Source organism: Branchiostoma lanceolatum, chromosome 17 (assembly GCF_035083965.1).
Source record: "Branchiostoma lanceolatum isolate klBraLanc5 chromosome 17, klBraLanc5.hap2, whole genome shotgun sequence".
Lineage (NCBI taxonomy): Eukaryota > Metazoa > Chordata > Leptocardii > Amphioxiformes > Branchiostomatidae > Branchiostoma > Branchiostoma lanceolatum.
In genome coordinates, this window is record NC_089738.1 from 9,829,470 (window position 1) to 9,849,855 (window position 20,386).

The window sequence follows — 20,386 nt, forward strand, 5'->3', positions numbered from 1 at the left end:
CACGTAAGGCAAGGACGTATGTTATCCACACTACTATTTAATGTACATACTGATGTTGTGTGATGATGTGTTCAGAATTAAAGAAATAGCACGCTCCAGACGCAAGTGTTGTACTTTTCTCATGTAGTAAATTAAGAATTTAGGCAAGAAAGGTCAATAAGTTTTTAGTTATTTAAAGACAAGTGAAGTTGTAATTTATCAGATATAAGTCAAATTGACTTCAATTGTAACAAACACGGAGTAACGTTATCATAAAGATACACGGACACAAGAATAGGCAATTAATGAATTGACTTCCTTCGTGAGAGAGAGCGAGAGAGAGAGAGAGAGAGAGAGAGAGAAGGGGGGGTGAGAGAGAGAGAGAGAGAGAGAGAGAGAGAGAGAGAGAGAGAAAGCGAGCAGGATTTGGTTAAACTCTTTCTTAATTATGGCTATAATTATGATACTGTATTCTCCATCAGACTTCTAACTGGCTAACTCGATAACAGAAACCGGACCAAAATTTATCCGGCTAGATCACTACGGTTCGTCCAGACCCCAAAGTTGATTCAGTCAATTCAAGGAATCTTGTGGAGAGTAGCAATTGATGAATCCCCGACGTGATTATGATATGAGGCGTGTGTGATAAAATTTGTCAGTCTTCAGACATTACAAATCTAGACTTATGAATAGTGTCTGTACGTACAAGCTGATACACGGTGTTGCTGCAACCATTGTTGAATGTATGTATTTGGGTCTTCGAGAAAAAATGAATTGAAAGGTACTTTAAAAATAACACCTGTAAATCTAGAGAAATTAATAATAACCTTAATTTCAAGAAGCAATAAATACAAGTAGATAACGTTACATACTTGGTAAACAAATAAACGGAGAGATATACAAACAATATACACCTGTTTGTGCATACTTTCTGATACATACCGCTGCTGTAACCATGGTTGAATTTATGTATTCAGGTTAGACGGACCGTCGTGGAAAAGTACTATTTGAAAAACATCTGTAAAATGTTTTTGGGCTCCTGAAAGGAAATGATTTCACAGCTCGTTGTGCCTCTACAAAAATGGCAACCTAAAGATGCGGCCAAACGTAGTATAATGTTTAAACTTGATAATCTCATAGTCATTCAGCTTGCAACTTTAAGTGTTCGTTGGTAATTCTATTTATTGCTTATTCACAAGATACATTTTGCTACTTGACACTTTTACAACGTTCAGCATCCTCTACGTTGCCAGTTTCGTGTTCTTATTATGTATGTAACTACAGAGATGAGTGTAAGTTTTTGTAAACATCTTCGTCAGTCGTTGTAAGTTATACCTCTGAAGTCTGTCTTTTTTACAGTAATATTCATGAAATATTTGTCGCAGATTGCACATGGTACACAAGGCTCTAGCCTGCTGATTCAAGTGTTGTGGTGTGTACTCGCGTATCTATGTTATAGATTATCTTACTTGGTACGAAGTAAGAATTACGGTGTTCCTAAATGAGACTTTGCATTCATGTATATAAATTTTGAAAGGTTTTCAATACAAATGGTCATTTCTTGTTATGCAAGAGGGAAGTATCCGAGATCGCTGCATAAATTCATAAATTCGTGGGAGGAAATTAATTCCTACCTAGATACCTCTTCTGGTGCATGTTACATACATGCATATGCAAGACGAAAGTAGCTTAAAAGGATGAAGATTGTCGTAGAGTTGGCAGACAAACCGTACGAAATGGCGAGTTTCGTCTTGTTGATCGCCTTTCTGGCCGCATTAAGAAACGTGTCGTGTGACACAGGTGTTTGCCCAAATTGCCAAGCCTTTCACACGAAGTGTTCTCCAGGCAGTGAGCAGATACCATTGTTTGGAGAATCATGTACTTTCTGTGATACCGTGGTGAACTCGGAGCACAGGGACATCATTCCAATATGTGAGCTTGTTCTAACCTCCCGCTCGCTGTGGCTTCGCAACTACAGCCTTGACCACCTGTCTTCGACCGACGTGAGCCACCTAAAACATTTGCGGCACCTCTACATAGAACCAGGTAAGTAAAGCAATACGTGTCTGGTTTTAATCTAGTTGAAATTTATCAAAAGTTGAGATATTGTTATATTGGACGCTGTAGTAGTGTCATCCCTTAATACAAAAATTAACGTGTAATGTATAACTAAGGGGTAGGGCGCGAAAAAATAAAATCCATTTAATCTGTTACTGCATGATTTAAGAAACATTTATTTGATCATTGACACATTTATGTATCAATTAAGTTATTTGGTTCACTCCGTTACACGTGCAGTATAAGGTCCCATCGAATCGTGTGCACACAATAGAATTCGGGATTTAAAGCTGTTAAAGTACAACTTCCTAGATTGGGTGCCACACTAGTAAATTTACTGGGGCTCACGTGGTAGGTGAGGGAGGATTAAACTGACAAGGATGGCACCAAAGCTAACAACTTACGTTGCTTTAGCAATCCAAGAATCAGATATGATTAGCTAGCATTTCAAAAAGCGCTGGTCAATAGAAACAAATGTTTCAACACTACCATGACACGCTTCTTTTTTTTCTTTTAGGAGACCTCCGATATATCAACAACAGCACATTTGACGGGTTTCAGAATTTGTACAACCTGTCACTGAGCCGGAACAAGCTTACGTATCTAGGAAAGAGTTGGCTTGTTGACGTTTACGGCCATTTGAATTTAGCTAATAACGAGATAGCCTTCATAGAAGACGATGCGTTTGGTGCCTATGATCGCTGCCTTGATATGGTTGCTCTTCACCTACCTTGGAACAAGCTCGACGTCATCGAGTCAGGCTACTTCAGACACCTCTGCAGCGTCATTCTCTTGGATCTACGCTACAACAGAATCCATACCATTGACAAAGGTACGTCCAACGTTGCTTATGTGATACTTTTTTTAATATTTGCTTGAGGTTATGTAGTTATGACTGATGATGCCATATTTCATTTTTTTCATCAACGTTAACTTTCCATCCCATGTTGAAATGGGCAGTCAGGTCTACATTAAAACATTTACATATTTTTACAAAATTGTAATCATTGTTGCTGTAATGCTCTTTTCTTGATCCTCCTGCAATGTATTTTGTCCGTACCATATCACCTCCGCAACATGAAGTTCTATTGATAATCCATTCACAAATTGTAATTAGTCTTATGATTACTGATCCGAAGTTATGAGTCTTTTGACTTACAGTATCTCTGATCCAGATACACTGCAATCATTTAAGTATGACATGGCCGTTATCAATAATATATATATATTTAAGTCCGATATGATTGCTGATATATATATATATACATATATATATATATAAATATTCAATATATGTGAATATCTAAAATTTCAGGTGGTTTTGATGACCTACACCACCTTCGAGTGCTACGTCTTGCCGGTAACAACCTCGAGGTGGTAAAAGGATCTTGGTTCCCGCCGCTAGAGAGAACAAGACTGCTTAGTTCTTTAGACTTGGCCCAAAATAAAATTCATTACATCGAATCAGAGGCCTTTATACATGTTCCACATTTGGCGACCATTGATCTATCGGACAATCAGATCACAAGTCTGCAAAATCAGCTTAAAATCAGTACATGGAATCACTACGATGTCTGGGAATCTATAGACCTAAAAGTGAAAGGGAACTTCTTCCGCTGTACATGCTCTCTTCGTTGGTTCATTAAATCAGTTCAGAAATGTAATGCTGAATTTTCGGATCTAAAGCTACTAACGTGTAGCTACCCAGAAAGTCTAAAAGGCGCAAAGTTAAATGAACTTTCAAATGCCGTGATATCGTCAATGCAGTGTCCAACACCTGAAGTTACCATAACTACTGTAACAGTAGGTGATGGGCGGACATTTCGGTGTGAAATGTACTGGGAAGAAGGCCCTCCTCAAATTCAATGGACTCTGCCAAATGGTACAAACCTTATCATCGAAAACGTACCATTTGAAGAAGGACAAAACATCTACCTTGGCGACTTAAACTTTACGACATCTTTCTTCATGAATCCAACAGGCTTTACATGCTGCAACTCTACAGCATTTAAACTAGAGAACAATACCTATAACTTCGTGGGGAAGACGGTATCTTCTTTGACGGTCAGTCCAGTCATATTACAAAAATGGCGTGGTGAGCTCGTTTCTTGCACATCGCTGTCTGCTTCAGGTGAGACAAACATCACAGCTCATCTCAAGGTCACTGGTTTGTCTCATTCGTCAGGTAATGATCCTGACGCCATTACCACCATGTCTTATACCACAGGAACACTGACAGAGACTCGTAAAGACAACAATCAAATAATCTACATCTTAGACTCAGGTATAAACGGCAATGTTTCCATTAACCTATTAGATCTGGTCATTACCACCCTTTTCACATCATCGATAGTTGCATTGTCTTGTTTTCTCATTCTTGTTTTGAGAAAACGTACATTTAAGATGTACGGATTGGATAACTGTGATGTACACGATCAGCAGAACCCCAACCGTTTCTCCCAGCATACGTACGAAACAGTGGAAGACCAGTACGACGTCATACGTGACAGTCAGGTTGAAGAAGATGATGTCATCACACCATACGGACAAGCTGTCATGGCGAGTGCCTACGGAATGGACACAACCATGACGGCAACAGCTAGTCGGTCCCAAGTAACTAAGCACAGGAGAGTAGATACACCTTATGCCAAACGAAAGAGAGTACGCACACAAAGCGTCGCTGAATCGAGCTACAACGTAGAAGCTTTTAGAAGTACCGATCTGGGTTTATCGGGAACATTTTCGAAGACCAGAAAAGTAAAGTTCCTAAGAACTCATGGGTTGAACGAAGGTACATGCAAGGCATACAGTAAAGCTAAAATGAATGTAGCCCAGATCAACAACAGCCGCGATAGTAAAGACTTAAAAAAGGCAAATGACATTAATCAGATGTATATAACTGCAACAGATGATGTTGGTCATTTTAGAGAGGTTGAGCGCACAACATGGCTTTAGAGCATTGATATAAGAATAAGGCGGTTCAAAATGAATCATGTTGTCTACTCAAGATTGTTGTAAACATTCGAAAGCATAAAAAAGAGCCACTACTTTCTGTAGACTGCACACCCTGTCTGAAATTATATTCAATGTATTTTCAATGATATTTGAAATTGATTAACATGTTTTATTGACAAGATTGACATATTTCTAATAGTTTTCCAAGTCAGATTTCATGTTTTTTTGACAGGACAGGTATTCTTTGAAAATGCCAAAAGTTAGATTACATGCATGTTATACTATATATCATACACTGTGTTCTTAGTTTTATTACACTTTAACAGAAACGCAATAAAAATTAACACCACCTAACTTGAAGCATACCCTTTTTGTCATAATCTTATACTGCAAGAAACAGCTACAGGAATAAACGTATTTCAGACCATGGATATCTGCTCTGCCTCCAAAAGATACACTTTAACTATTATCAGGTCTGCATCTGTGTTTCAATCTTTGTCTTTTGTTAACGAGATATCGATACAATATCCAAGAGTAAGTTATCCGAACAGCCTTTTTTTCAAATCGTGGCCAATATTAGCTTCTTTCTTTGATACTCTGAAAACTGTGAAATGTTTGATATCTCAGCCGACTGTGAACCATTCACTGCATAACTCTCCGTTAAATCAATCTACGGCATTTGGTCCAGTCTCTACAATTAACACAGTCCACAGAAAGTCGTGTGGAGACTGATAGTCATCATTGATGGCACTCCTACTTTATCATATGATATGAAAAGTGTGTGGTAAGATTTTAATCTACAGACAAATGCTTGAATAGTTATTCAATATCTTGAATAAGATGAACAGACACACATAGATATGTCAACCAAAACGGTGTCTGTGGGTGCCTGACGATACAGAGTACTATTGTAATAATTGTTGAATTTATGTATTTATGCCACGTATGGCAATATTTTGAAAACATCTGGTGAATCTACACAGATGAATAAAAAAAGTGTTTGTGTGCACTGGCTGACACACGACATTGTTGCAGTCAAAATTGAATATATGTATTTGGGCCAGGTGAAAATTCATGAAAGGGTACCATTCTGAGAAAAACTGTAAATCTAGACAGATATATAATCTATCCGTTTTGGCAATTTCTAATGCCAGCGCTTGAGAATAGCCAATGGCTAGTTGGACAGTCGCGGCTGTATGTCAATCGAGACAATGAGTAAATGACTAGACAAATAGATAGATAAACGAATGATATATACTGTACAAAACATACGAGTGTTAGTACGTACATGTACTAACTGAAGCATGACGCTGTTGCAATCATTGTTGGATTTTAGTATTTAAATCAGGTGAAAACTCCTGAAGAATTACCAATTTGAAAACATCTGTAAAATATCTGGGGAAAATATCTAAAAGGCAATGATTTCGCAGATTTCATAGCCTCAGTGTGCATTTACAGTCAAAGGTAACCTCCAGATGAAAAAAAAGCAAAAGGTAAATCAGTTCATGCTCATTTGTTGGAGATTCTGCTTAATACCACACCGTAAGAATAACAGCAAAGTATTTCATCATCTACGACGACTTAGCGCCATGTCCTTTTCAACACTACATGAAGAAGCATCTATACCGCCGGATGTACACATTTCAATACTGATTGTTCAGGTGACTGAAACTATACAGGCTATGAGGTCTGTTGCAAGAATTTAGGTAATTGTGTCGGAAATAATCAAAATTGTCAGGCAAAAACAGTTCATTGTATTTTAACAATTCTTACTCAACGATAATAATGCTAAAACTGCCTGAGAGAACGCGCTGTCAGAAAAACAATAACAACCTATAGTTTGTTCAAAGTTGGGCTTGAAAAGACGACCCCACTTCAAGAACAATGCTATGAAAAACACGGCCAATATTTGTGATTATTTTTACTCCTTTTAGAGACGCCAATTATCAACTACATGAAATAGTAAAAAAAAAAAAGATTTATTAAATAGAATAAATAGTTGCGTGTGGCTACACAGACCAGTGAACGTTACTGTAAACATCTTCGAGCTTCGTCGGTCGTTGCACCGACATCTTATATTCATAAATCTTTTTAACAGTACTATATACTTGCAATATAAAACTATACACTGATGCACGTGTTGTAGGCGATTTGTATGTAATCTTGTATCTTGGCCAGTTGAAGAACACATGCTGTTGAAAAATTAGAGAAACTTTGATGTATCAGTTTAACTTTTATGGCTTTATCATGATACAAATTTTCGTAAAAAAGAGAATCTGCATCTGACTAAGTATGTTTTAAAAAAAAACTTTTAATACAAATGGCCGTGTCAAAATATTGGGAAACAGTAAGGTGTCCGGGATGGCAGCATGAATTTATGAAGTAGCTCGCAGGAAATTGTCTACCTAGTAAATACATCCGATCCGGTGATGTACAATACATGCATATGCAAGAGAGAAGCACTATAAAGTATATATCTTCTTAAAGGTTTAACAGACAACACGTACGGCATGGCGCGGCTCGTCTTGCTGATCGTCTCTTTAGTCTTAATGAGAAACGTGTCGTGTGACACAGATGTTTGCCCAAATTGTCAAGCTTCTCACACGAAGTGTCCTCCAGGTAATAATCAGACACCGTTGTCTGCAGAATTAGAACCATGTGTTATCTGTGATACCGTGGTGAACTCGGAGCAAATGGACGCCATCCCATCCTGCCAGCTTGTTCAAACCTCGAAGTCGCTCTGGCTTCGTAACTACAGCCTTGACCACCTGTCTTCGACCGACGTGAGCCACCTTAAACACTTGCAGTATCTCTATATAGAACCAGGTAAGTAATGCAATACGTATTTCCAAAGGCATGGGAATTGATCGTGATCATAACAGCCTCGCTGCTAGATAACTTACGTGTCTTCGATCGTGTCTGACTTCACTAGTTTCGGAAATTTTGTCAAAATCCAAAATATTGTGATATTAGATCCCCTTTACTAAGAGAAAAAAGTATTCTGTATGACTTCAGGGAAGGAAACATAAGAAAGCAAAATTCATTACATCTGTTATCGTCCAAATATCATACATTAAAACCATATAAGTGCCACCCTAGTCAGTGTATTGGGGCTACTATAATTGGCGAGGGAGGAGTGAATTCACAGGTTAAGCTAATGTAACAAATTCCCTCTTTTGTAAAGAGTTTTGAGCTATCAAAGATGTAGATATGATTAACATCTGGACATACGCTGGGGTCAATAGACATACTTCTTCTATTCCGTTTCAGGAGATCTCCGACATCTCGAAAACAACACGTTTCACGGGTTCCTGCATTTGTACAACCTGTCAATGAGCCACAATAAGCTCACGTATCTAGGAAAGAGGTGGCTTGTTGAAGTTTCGGGCCACTTGAACTTAGCTCATAACGAAATAGCCTTCATAAAGGAGAAGGCGTTTGGTAACAATGATCGCTGTGTTGAAATGGTTGCTCTGCACCTACAATGGAACAAGCTCGACGTCATCGAGTCAGGCTACTTCAGACACCTTTGTAGTGTCATGCTATTGGATCTACGCCACAACAGAATCCATACCATTGAAGAAGGTAAGGACAATCTTCAGAAACTTTAACTCATGTAATGCTTATAGAAATTTGTTTGATGTTACAAAATTGCGCAGCCTGATACTTTGCTTTTACAATATTCTATTTGTTCATCAACGTTAAAGTGTCATCCCATTCCAGAATGTACACTTTATTCTACACCAAAATATGTACATATTCTTACAAAGTTGTCAAAATTGCAAATTCACATTGCATTTCTAAATTTGCCAATGCGTTTTTTATTCATTTTCTTGATATTCCTACAATATGTTGTGTCCGTATTATATCACCTCATAAACATGAACCTCAGTTAATAATCTATTCACAAACGCACTGGTTATAATTCGTCTGGAAAAACGCTTCATCTTACTAATCCGAAGATGTGAGTCTTATGACTTACAGATTTAGCTACATCGTAATCATCTTACGAAAGATTTTCTCATCATCATCAATGATAATGGTATTATTCAATGAAAGTTGATATTTGCACCAAATATACCACCTTCTAATGTTATTGAACATCAAACAATCAAAGGCCATACTTCCAGTCCTTGATTCCTGTCGCAAGGTAATTGAATTGACCGTTAATTATCACTTCGATGACGTCATCTGGTTCAAAACCAGACATGGCCGGACTACAAGGTGTTAAAGAAAAAAGTGCTAATTTATCGTTGTTCTATCTAATGTCTTCATTGAATACTACTGCTATTTTTGGACCTATTCAGCGAAATTTTGTGCTACTGTGTCACTGGTGTCATTAAAGATTTAAGCTCTCTTACATTTCAACATATGTGAATATTCAATATAAACTATTTCAGGCAGTTTCAATGACCTGCACAGCCTTCGAGTGCTACGTCTTGCCGGTAACAACTTTAAGGTGGTAAGAGATTTCTGGTTCCCCGACTTAGTGACACGAAGATTACTCTTTTCTTTAGACTTGGCCCAAAATCAAATTCATTATATCGAATCAGATGCCTTTGTAAATCTTCTGCTCTTAGGGGACCTTGATCTCTCGGACAATCAGATTACAAGCCTGCAAGAAAATCAGCTTAAAATCGGTACATGGAGTTACGATGTATGGGGTTACATCAAGCTAAAAGTGAAAGGAAACTTGTTCCGCTGTACATGCTCTCTTCGTTGGTTCATTAAATCAGTTCTGAATTGTAATGAAGACTTCTCAGATTTAAAGCTACTAACTTGTAGCTACCCAAAAAGTCTACGAGGAGCAAAGTTAAGCGACCTTTCAAATGCCATGACATCATCAATGCAGTGCCCAACACCTATAGTTACCATAAGTACAATAGGTGGTGGTGGCTATACATTTCAGTGTGAAGTGTACTGGGAAGAAGAACCTCCTAAAATACAATGGACTCTGCCAAATGATACAAACCTTATCATCACGGACACATCATTTGAAGAAGGAACAAACGTCTACCTTGACGACTTAAACTTTACAACATCTTTCTACATGGATCCAAAAGGCTTTACATGCTGCAACTCTACAGCATTTAAACTAGAGAACAATACCTATAACTTCGTGGGAAAGACAGTATCTTCTTTGACAGTCAGTCCAATCGCACTACAAAAATGGCGCGGTGAGCTCGTTTCTTGCACATCGCTGTCTGGTTCAGGTGAGACAAACATCACAGCTCATCTCAACGTGACAATTTTGTCTCATTCCTTAAATAGTGATCCTGACGTCATAACCACTATGTCCTATACCACAGGGACACTAACAGAGACTCGTAAAGGCAACAATCAAATAATCTACATCTTGGACTCAGATGTAAACGGCAATGTTACAATTAACCTATTGGATCTGGTCATAGTCATCCTTTTAACATCATCAGTAGTTGCGTTGTTTTGTTTTCTTATTATTGCTTTGAGAAAACGTACATTAAAGATGTGGAAAGTGGACAACTGTGATGAGCAGAACCCGAACCGTTTCTCCCAGCATACGTACGAAACAGTGGAAGACTAGCTCGAAGTAATACGGGACAGTCATATTGAAGACAATGAAGATGACGTCATCACACCATACGGACAAGCTGTCATGGCAGGTGCCTACGGAATGGACAAAGCCACGACTGAAACAGTCTGTAGGTCCCGAGTAACTAAACATAGTCAGGACTTATCAAAGGTGAATTTCCTAGATCAAATCTATATTACTGCAACAGATGACGTTGGTCATTTTAGAGAGGTTGAGCGCACAACATGGCTTTAGAGGGGCCGATTAGAATAAGGACGTTCAAAATGAATCACGTCATGTGCTATAGCTACTTACTTGTGGCAATACCGGCGGAAATTGAACAATGTAACAAGGCTTTTAAGATTGATTGATTATTATTGTTACTGTGTACTTAGTCGTAGTTGTGGTTTTATATGTAAAATCAGGGATACCTAAAAAACAGGCTTCACAGCCTGAGTTGTATTTGCCCTGTATAAATAAAATAAATGAAATGAAATGTGGCCTATATCAGTTTCTTTCCTTGATATTTTAGAAACTGTGCAATGGTAGAAACCTCAGCCTACTGTGACTTTGTAAAAACAATCTATCTGAATATAATGATATGTTTTTTAGAGATCAACGCGTGCTCATTTTTCATCGACACACCGTAGTTTTATCTATATGCCGTATCGCGTGAAGACAATTGTGCAAGTTTGAATGTAGTAGGCAAAGACAGCTCGATGATTAACAGTGTAAATATATATACGTCAAATAATTCACAAACCCTCAAGCAAGAATCTTTCACGGCCTACAAGCAACGGCTTTGTTTGAAAATTGGTTTATCTACTAACACGCACAGAAAAACAAGACTGCATACAACATCGTACCATGTCCAGAGTATCAAATATAAAACCGGTTCAGTTCCAAAACACATTCAGTTCCACTGCAATATCCAAACCTAGAATGTCGGGCATTTTCGGAACCACAACACCTACCCACACATTATATATCATCACAACCAGATCAGGCAAGCAAGACAACTATCTCAAACCCATGTCCACACAAAACCCAGCCACTGACCTGCACTACTACAGGGCAGTAACAAATAATTTATGAAAACATAGGAACTACATTCATGCCAATGTTTTCATTTCATAAAAACACCCAGTTTCTGACTCGGGGTTACGTGTTATGAGATACATGTGCGTCATTGACACGTGTTTCCACGCCAAGGCTGCAAGCAGATGCGAAAAAATGCACAAGCTGCAGGCTACCGGTGATAATATGAATGTATGCAATTGCAGAAAAATATAAACCAGAAAAATCTTAGTATCCCTTGGAGATAAAGAAAGAAACAAAATGACATTGGACAAGTACGATTTTTAGAAATCTTCTCTCATAATCTCTTTACCCTGGTAATCAATGAAGCTTCCCAATGATGGACCGACATCAGCACTACATAGGAACTACACCCATGCCCACGTTCTCATGTCATCACTGTGCCTACATGATTTCCTCGGCAACTTGTTTCTGACTCGGGGTAACGCGTTATCAGATGCATGTGCGTCATTGACACATTAAGCCAAGGCCTCTAGCAGTTGGGGAAAGATGCACATGCTGCAGGCTACGGATGGTTTGACGCATTTATGCAATTGCAGAAAAAAAGGAAGGAGAATTTACATCGAACTACTATATTTCATAAAGTTTTCAATACAAATGGCCATGACAATGTTGGGCCACGGGAAACGGTAAGGTATCCGAGGTTGCCGCATGAATTGATGAAATAGCTCGTATGAAATTGTCTAACCAAGATAATATTCGACCCTGTGATGTACCATGCATGCATATGCAAGAGAAAGGCACTCTAAAAGGATGAATTTTCTGATAGAGTTGGCAGACAACCCGTACGGAATGGCGCGGCTGGAGATCGTTTTGCTGATCGCCTTTTGGGTCGTAATGAGAAACGTGTCAGGTAGTTGCCCAAATTGTCAAGCCTTTCACACGAAGTGTCCTCCTGGCAGTAATCAGGCACCGCCGTTCGGAGAGTCATGTGCCGTCTGTGATACCGTGGACGGTGCGGTGAACTCGGAGCACAGGGACGCCATGCCATCCTGTCAACTTGTTCAAACCTCCCGGTCGCTGTGGCTTCGCAACTATAGCCTTGACCACCTGTCTGCGACCGACGTGAGACACCTTAAACATTTGCGGCATCTCTATATAGAACCAGGTAAGGAATACAATGCTTATGAAATTTGTCAAAATTGCAAGCGCAGATATTGGACATTGGACATCCATTGTTAAATAGATAAAAGTGTTTGAAATGTATGACTAGGGGAAGAAACCGAAAATAATTTATTTAATCTGTCATTTATTATTGTTTGGTCTAAGAAACATTAAGACTTTTATTTGACAAGTTATTTGATTCACACCGTTGTACTTTCAGTAAATGGTATTTATTCATTTATTTATTTATAGGTTTGGCTGATACACAGCCAGGGCTACCCAATTAACCTGAGCCTATCCCTACCAAAGGGCTAGCCCTGCTGACAAAGACAATAATACATTACAATTGGCTGCATATATGGTACCCTCAAATTGTGTGCACACAATAGAATATGGCTTTGCATTGCTGTTGAAATTCAGTTTCCTAGACTGAGTGCCGCTCTTGTTAGTTTACCGCGGTCACTGGTTGATGACGGACGAGTGAACTAACTAGCTATATTTTGGCTGGCCTCCGGGCTAACAAATTTACGTGTGTATTTTCTTCAACCATCCAAGATTCAGATATGATTAGCTAGCTCGACAAATGTTGGTCAATAGAAGCAAATATGGTTCACTACCATAATATACCGTAACGTCTTTTATTTCTTTTAGGAAGCCTCCAATATCTCAACAATAACACATTTGAGGGATTCCAGAATTTGCACAACCTGTCACTCAGTCGTAACAAGCTGACGTATCTAGGAAAGAGGTGGCTTGTTGAAGTTTCGGGCCATTTGAATTTAGCTCATAACGAAATAGCCTACATAGAAGACGAGGCGTTTGGTAACAATGATCGCTGCCTTGAGATGCTTGCTCTGCACCTACCTTGGAACAAGCTTGACGTCATCGAGTCAGGCTACTTCAGACATCTTTGTAGCGTCGTACTCTTGGATCTACGCTACAACAGAATCCATACCATTGACAAAGGTACGCCCAATGTTGCTTATGTAATAGTTTTAAATGATTGATTGAGGTTAATTGATTGTGCAGCCTGACTGTGCGATTATGCCATGTTTCATTTTTTTCATCGACATTTTGAAATGGGCAGTCAGGTCTACATCAAAACGTTTACATATTCTTACAAAATTGTAATCATTGTGGCTGTAATGCTTTTTTCTTGATCCTCCTGCAATGTACTTGTCCCTACCATATCACCTCATCAAGATTGTAATTAGTCTTACAATTACTGATCCGAAGTTATGATTCTTATGACGTACAGTATCTCTGATCCAGGTAAACCATAATCATTTAAGTATGACATGGCCTTTAAGATGTAAATACATTACATACATGTGAATGTTTCATATAAAATATTTCAGGTAGTTTCAATGACCTACACCACCTTCGAGTGCTACGTCTTGCCGGTAACAACCTCGAGGTGGTAAAAGGATCTTGGTTCCCGGCGCTAGAGAGAAAAAGACTGCTTAGTTCTTTAGACTTGGCCCAAAATCAAATTCATTACATCGAATCAGAGGCCTTTATACATGTTCCACATCTAGAGACGATTGATCTCTCGGGCAATCAGATCACAAGTCTGCAGGAAAATCAGCTTAAAATCAGTACCTGGAATCACTACGATGTCTGGGAATCTATAGATCTAAACGTGAACGAGAACTTCTTCCGCTGTACATGCTCTCTTCGTTGGTTCATTAAATCAGTTCAGAATTGTTATAATGAATTTTCGGATTTAAAGCTACTAACGTGTAGCTACCCAGAAAGTCTAAAAGGCGCAAAGTTAAATGAACTTTCAAATGCCGTGATATCTTCAATGCATTGTCCAGAACCTAAAATTACCATAAGTACAGTAGGCGATGGCGATACATTTCAGTGTGAAATGTACTGGGAGGAAGGACCTCCTAAAATTCAATGGGCTCTGCCAAATGATACAAACTTTACCATCACAAACGTACCATTTGAAGAAGAACAAAACATCTACCTTGAGGACTTAAACTTTACGACATCTTTCTATATGAATCCACAAGGTTTTACATGTTGCAACTCTACATCATTAGACTATTCAAAACTAAGGAACAATACCATTAACTTCGTGGGGAAGACAGTATCTTCTTTGACCGTCAGTCCAATCGTACTACAAAAATGGAGTGGTGAGCTCGTTTCTTGCACATCGCTGTTTGGTTCAGGTGAGACAAACATCACAGCTCATCTCAAGGCGACTGATTTGTCTCCTTCGTTAAATAGTGACCATGACGTCATGACCACCATGTTCACCACAGAAAAACAGACAGACTTTTCTCATAAAGACAACAATCAGATAATCTACATTCTGGACCGAGATGTGAACGGTAATGTTTCAATTAACCTAATGGATCTGGTCATAACCACCCTTTTCACATCATCGATAGTTGCATTGTCTGGCTTTCTCATTCTTGTTTTGAGAAAACGTACATTGAAGATGTGGACATTGGACAACTGTGATGTACAAGATCAGCAGAACCCCAACCGTTTATCCCAGCATACGTACGAAACAGTGGAAGATCAGTATGACGTCATACGGGACAGTCAGGTGGAAGAAGATGATGTCATCACACCATACGGACAAGCTGTCATCGCGTGTGTCTATGGAATGGACACAGCCATGACTGCAACAGCTAGTAGGCCCCAAGCAACTAAGCGTAGAAGAGTAGATACACCTTATGCCAAACGAAGGAAAATACGTACGCAAACCGTCGATGAATCAAGCTACAATGTGGAAGCTTCTAGATCTACCAATGTACTAGGTGTAGTGGGGACCTTTACAAATAACAGAACAGTGAACTCCTTAGGGACTGATGGGGTACAAGAAGGTACATGTAAGGTATACAACAAAGCTGAAATGCCTGTAACCCAGATCAACAACGGTCGCAATGGTAAAGACTTGCCAAATGCAAGTGACTTAAATCAAACGTATTCCGCTGCAACAGATGATGTTGGTTATTTAAAAGAGGTTGAGCGCACAACATGGCTTTAGAGGGGCCGACTAGAATATGTAACAATAAGACAATTCAAAATGAATCATGTTGTTCAGAAAGGGGAAAAAGAACAAGATTTATTAATGGGTATAGATGGATAAATAGATGAATAAAATATATAGATTTTGAAATAATTTTTGTGTTCAATGGCTGCCACACGGCAATGTTGTAGTCAATGTTGAATCTATGTATTTGGGTCAGGTGAATATGCGTGAAAAAGTACTGGTTTGAGAACATCTGTAAATGAAGACAGATAAACAAACATAGCCGATGGCGATGGCCAGTTGGACAACCTCGGCTGTATCTCAGTCAAAGCAATACTAATGTAATAAATTGATAGATTGAATAATAGATAAATAGACACCATACAAGTGATATTACTGAATACATAAATTCAAGCAGTTAGGTTAGGGGGAAATTCCTTAAAAGCTACCATTTTGAAAACATCTGTAAGATATATGGGGGATACTAAAAAGAAATAATTTCACATTGAAAAAATAGCTTCAGTGTGCCTAATAGTATACAAAAAACGTAGCAAAAGGTGAATGATTTTAAATTCATTAGTTGGAAATTCTGCTTGATACCACAGCGAAAGTAAAACTAAAAAGTCTAGCAACCTCTACGATCGCTTAGCGTCGTGTTCTTGTCAACATTACACGAAGGTAGCATCTATGCCACCGGATATTCGACCGGATAAACAAATTTCAATTCTGACCAACTGATTGGAACTATACGTGCTATGAGGTTTGCTGCATATATTTATGTAATTATGTCGGAACTAATTCAAATTGTCAGACAAAAACAGTTCATTAAGTTTTAGTTTTATTGCCCAAAAGAAGGCATTGTTAGAAAAACAACAACCTAGTTTGTTCAAATTTGTGATTGAAAAGACGATCCCACCGCATAAACAATGCTATGAAAAGAATCACAAGCAATATTTGTACTTATTGATACACATTTAAGAGATGACAAATACCACATGCACAGAATAGCAACAGTATCAACGAAGATGGAGGACTTAACGTTATTGTAATCATCTGCGTCGGTCGTTGTAACTTATAATCTTATGAGCTTGTTAACAGTGCTATACGCACAATATTTGTCACAGAATCTCACACAAGGCTCTTTTCTGCTAAAACACGTGATGTAGGAGATATGTGATGCTCTATCCAGGTCAGGTGAAAAAAACACATGCAGTTCAAAAATCAGAAAAACTCTCTAATACGACGGTTCAACGTTCATTGTGTAATCAAGATAAGAATTTTCGATAAAAGAGAATTTGCATCTTAAGGTATTTTGACAAGTTTTCAATATAAATTGTCATGCTAATGAAACAACTAGGTGTCCCAGATGGTCGCATACATTTAAGTTTACGCAACTCGTGGGAAATTGTCTAGAATCCTAGATACGGAGACATATCCTGTGGTATACTAGTACCATTCGTGTATCTGAGGAGCGCACTGCAACAATATCGACCTTATAATAGAGTTGGTAGAGAACCCGTACGAAATGGCACGATTCGTGGTGCTGATCGCCTTTCTGGCGGCAATTGAAATCGTGTCGTGTGACACAGGTATTTGCCCAAATTGTCAAGCTTCTCAAACGATTTGTTCTCCGGACAGTGATCAAACACTATTCTTTGAAGCATCATGTGCCGTCTGTGATACCGTGGTGAGCTCGGAGTCCAGGGACATCATGCCATCATGTCAGCTTGTTCAAACCTCCCCGTCGCTGTGGCTTCGCAACTACAACCTTGGACACCTGTCTTCGGCCGACGTGAGCCACCTAAAACATTTGCGGCACCTCTATGTAGAACCAGGTAAGTAAAGTAACACGTATTACTAATGGTATGGAAATGAGTCGTGATCGTATTAGCCTCGCTACTGGATAACTGACGTGCCTTCGATTGTGTCTGATTTTAACAAGTTTCTGAAATTTTGGTCAAAATGCAAGAGATTGTGATGCTAGATCCTCTTTATAAGAGAATAGAGTGTTCAGTATGACTTTAGGGAAGGAAACATAAAACATCAAAATTCATTAAATCTGTTATCGTCCAAATATGACACGCTAAAACCTTAGTTGACCCATTTATGTAACTTTGTTAATGTAATGGGTCACGATTTTTTAACTGCTGTATCATCAAATTGTGTGTACACATTAGAATTTGGAGTTAAGTAACATTTTATAGCTGTTGAAATACTATATTCCTGGTGCGTAAATGCAACCCTATAGTCAGTGTATCGGGGCTACCATAATTGGCGAGATAGGAGTAAACAAGGGTGGCACTGAAGCTAATGTAACAAAGTCCGTGTTTTGCGAAGAGTTTTGATCATGAGCAATCAAAGATTCAGATATGATTAGCATCTGGATAGACGCTGGTGTCAATAGAAACAGATATACTGTCACTACTATGACATACTTCTTCTATTCCGTTTTAGGAGACATCCGACATCTTGGAAACAACACGTTTGACGGGTTCCAGCATTTGTTCAACCTGTCACTGAGTCGTAACAAGCTTACGCACATAGGAAAGAGATGGCTTGTTGACGTTTCGGGACATTTGAATTTAGCTCATAACGAAATAGCCTTCATAGAAGACGATGCGTTCGGTGCCTATGATCGCTGCCTTGAGACGCGTGCTCTGCACCTACCTTGGAACAAGCTCAACGTCATCGACTCAGGCTACTTCAGACATCTTTGCAAGGTCATATTCTTGGACCTACGCTACAACAAAATCCACACCATCGACAAAGGTACGCCCAATGTTCAGAAACACTCACTCGTGTAATGATTTTAGATGTTTGCTTCATGTTACAGAATTGTGCGGCCCGATAGTGTGATTTTTCAAAATTTTACTTGTTTCATGAAACAGTCATCAACGTTAACGTTCTATTCTATTCCAGAATGGACAATTTGGTCTACAATAAAACATGCACATATTTTTACAAAGTAATTCACATTGTAATTCTAAAGTTACAACCATTCTGGTTTACATTATTTCTTGAGTTTCCTACAATGTATTGTGCCCCTACCACATCACCTCATCAACATTAACCTCTATTGATAATTTTGTTACAAAGGTATTGGGTGTATACATTCGTATGGAAAAACAGATATATCGTAACCATTGAAATATGACCGTTAAAGTACATTTGACACCAAATAATAACTTTTTTTTCTGATTATCATCAATAATGATAGTATTTTTCAAATACACACCCTTGCAATGTTATTGAACATCAAATCATCGAAGATGATACTTCCAGCTCTTAATTCCTGCCGCAATATAATAAATCAAACGTTGATTATCACTTGGATAACGATAGTTGGATCAACATCAGACATGGTAGCACAACAAGGTGGTGAAGACAACAGTACTAACTCATCTTGATCATGTTCAATGTTCATTAGATACTACTACTGCTATTGAATCTTATCAGCAATTTGTGCCATTGTGTCATTGGTGTCATTGACACTTTAAGCTCTCTTACATTTCAATATAATTATGTGAATGTTCAATATATAAACTATTTCAGGCAGTTTCCTTGACCTGCACAGCCTTCGGATACTGCGTCTTGCCGGTAACAATCTCAAGGTGGTAAGAGATTTTTGGTTCCCTGCCTTCGAGAAACAACGACTGCTCTTTTCTTTAGACTTGGCCCAAAATCAAATACATTACATCGAATCAGAGGCCTTTGTAAATCTTCTGCTCTTAGGGGACCTTGATCTCTCGGACAATCAGATCACAAGTCTGCAGGAAAATCAGTTTAGAATTGGTACTTGGAACAACAGGGTATGGGGGTCTATAAAACTAAGAGTGAAAGGGAATTTCTTTCGCTGTACATGCTCTCTTCGTTGGTTCATTCAATCAGTTCTAAATTGTAATGCTGAATTTTCCGATTTAAAGTTACTAACTTGTAGCTACCCAGAAATTCTACGGGGTGTGAAGCTAACAGAACTTTCGCATGCCACGACATTATCAATGCAGTGCCCAGAACCTAAAGTTACAATAGGTACTAAAGCTGATGGTAAGACGTTTCAGTGTGAAATGTACTGGGAAGAAGGCCCTCCTAAAATACAATGGACTCTGCCAAATGATACAAACATTATCATCACGGACGTATCCTTTGAAGAAGGAAAAAACATCTACCTAGGGGACTTAAACTTTACGACATCTTTCTACATGAATCCAAAAGGTTTTACATGTTGCAACTCTACATCATTAGACTATTCAAAACTAGGGAACGATACCCATAACTTTGTGGGGAAGGCAGTATCTTCTTTGACCGTCAGTCCAATCGTAATACAAAAATGGCGCGGTGAGCTCGTTTCTTGCTCATTGATGGTTGGTTCAGATGAAACAAACATCACAGCTCATCTAAACGTGACTGGTTCGTCTCATTCCTTAAATGGTGATCCTGACGTCATTACCACCATGTCCTATACCACAAAAACACTGACAGAGACTCGTAAAGGCAACAATGAAATAGTCTACATCATGGACTCAGATGTGAACGGCAATGTTTCAATTAATCTATTGGATCTGGTCATAACCATCCTTTTAACATCATCAGTAGTTGCGTTGTCTTGTTTTCTTATTATTGCTTTGAGAAAATTTACATTCAAGATGGGG

General features: G+C 38.7%; 1 protein-coding gene across 1 annotated transcript; it reads left to right on the top strand.

Moving 5' to 3' along the window:
- Nucleotides 1-1,676: 1,676 nt before the first annotated feature.
- On the top strand, nucleotides 1,677-18,541 carry LOC136423402 (insulin-like growth factor-binding protein complex acid labile subunit). The gene is made up of 7 exons (XM_066411544.1): nucleotides 1,677-2,025; nucleotides 2,555-2,869; nucleotides 3,353-3,414; nucleotides 4,441-4,650; nucleotides 15,198-15,396; nucleotides 17,399-17,572; nucleotides 18,192-18,541. Exons 1-7 carry the CDS (start codon nucleotides 1,677-1,679, stop codon nucleotides 18,539-18,541), a joined length of 1,659 nt encoding a protein of 552 aa, XP_066267641.1.
- Nucleotides 18,542-20,386: the final 1,845 nt, after the last annotated feature.

What these genes read in the sequence shown, in the direction of transcription:
- LOC136423402 (XM_066411544.1), top strand. Translation starts at nt 1,677, where the DNA reads ATGAAGATTGTCGTAGAGTTGGCAGACAAACCGTACGAAATGGCGAGT. An exon ending in AGCCATGACTGCAACAGCTA is followed by an intron (nt 15,397 to 17,398) that starts GTAGGCCCCAAG and finishes TATTCTTTGAAG; the next exon opens with CATCATGTGCCGTCTGTGAT. An exon ending in GCACCTCTATGTAGAACCAG is followed by an intron (nt 17,573 to 18,191) that starts GTAAGTAAAGTA and finishes ATTCCGTTTTAG; the next exon opens with GAGACATCCGACATCTTGGA.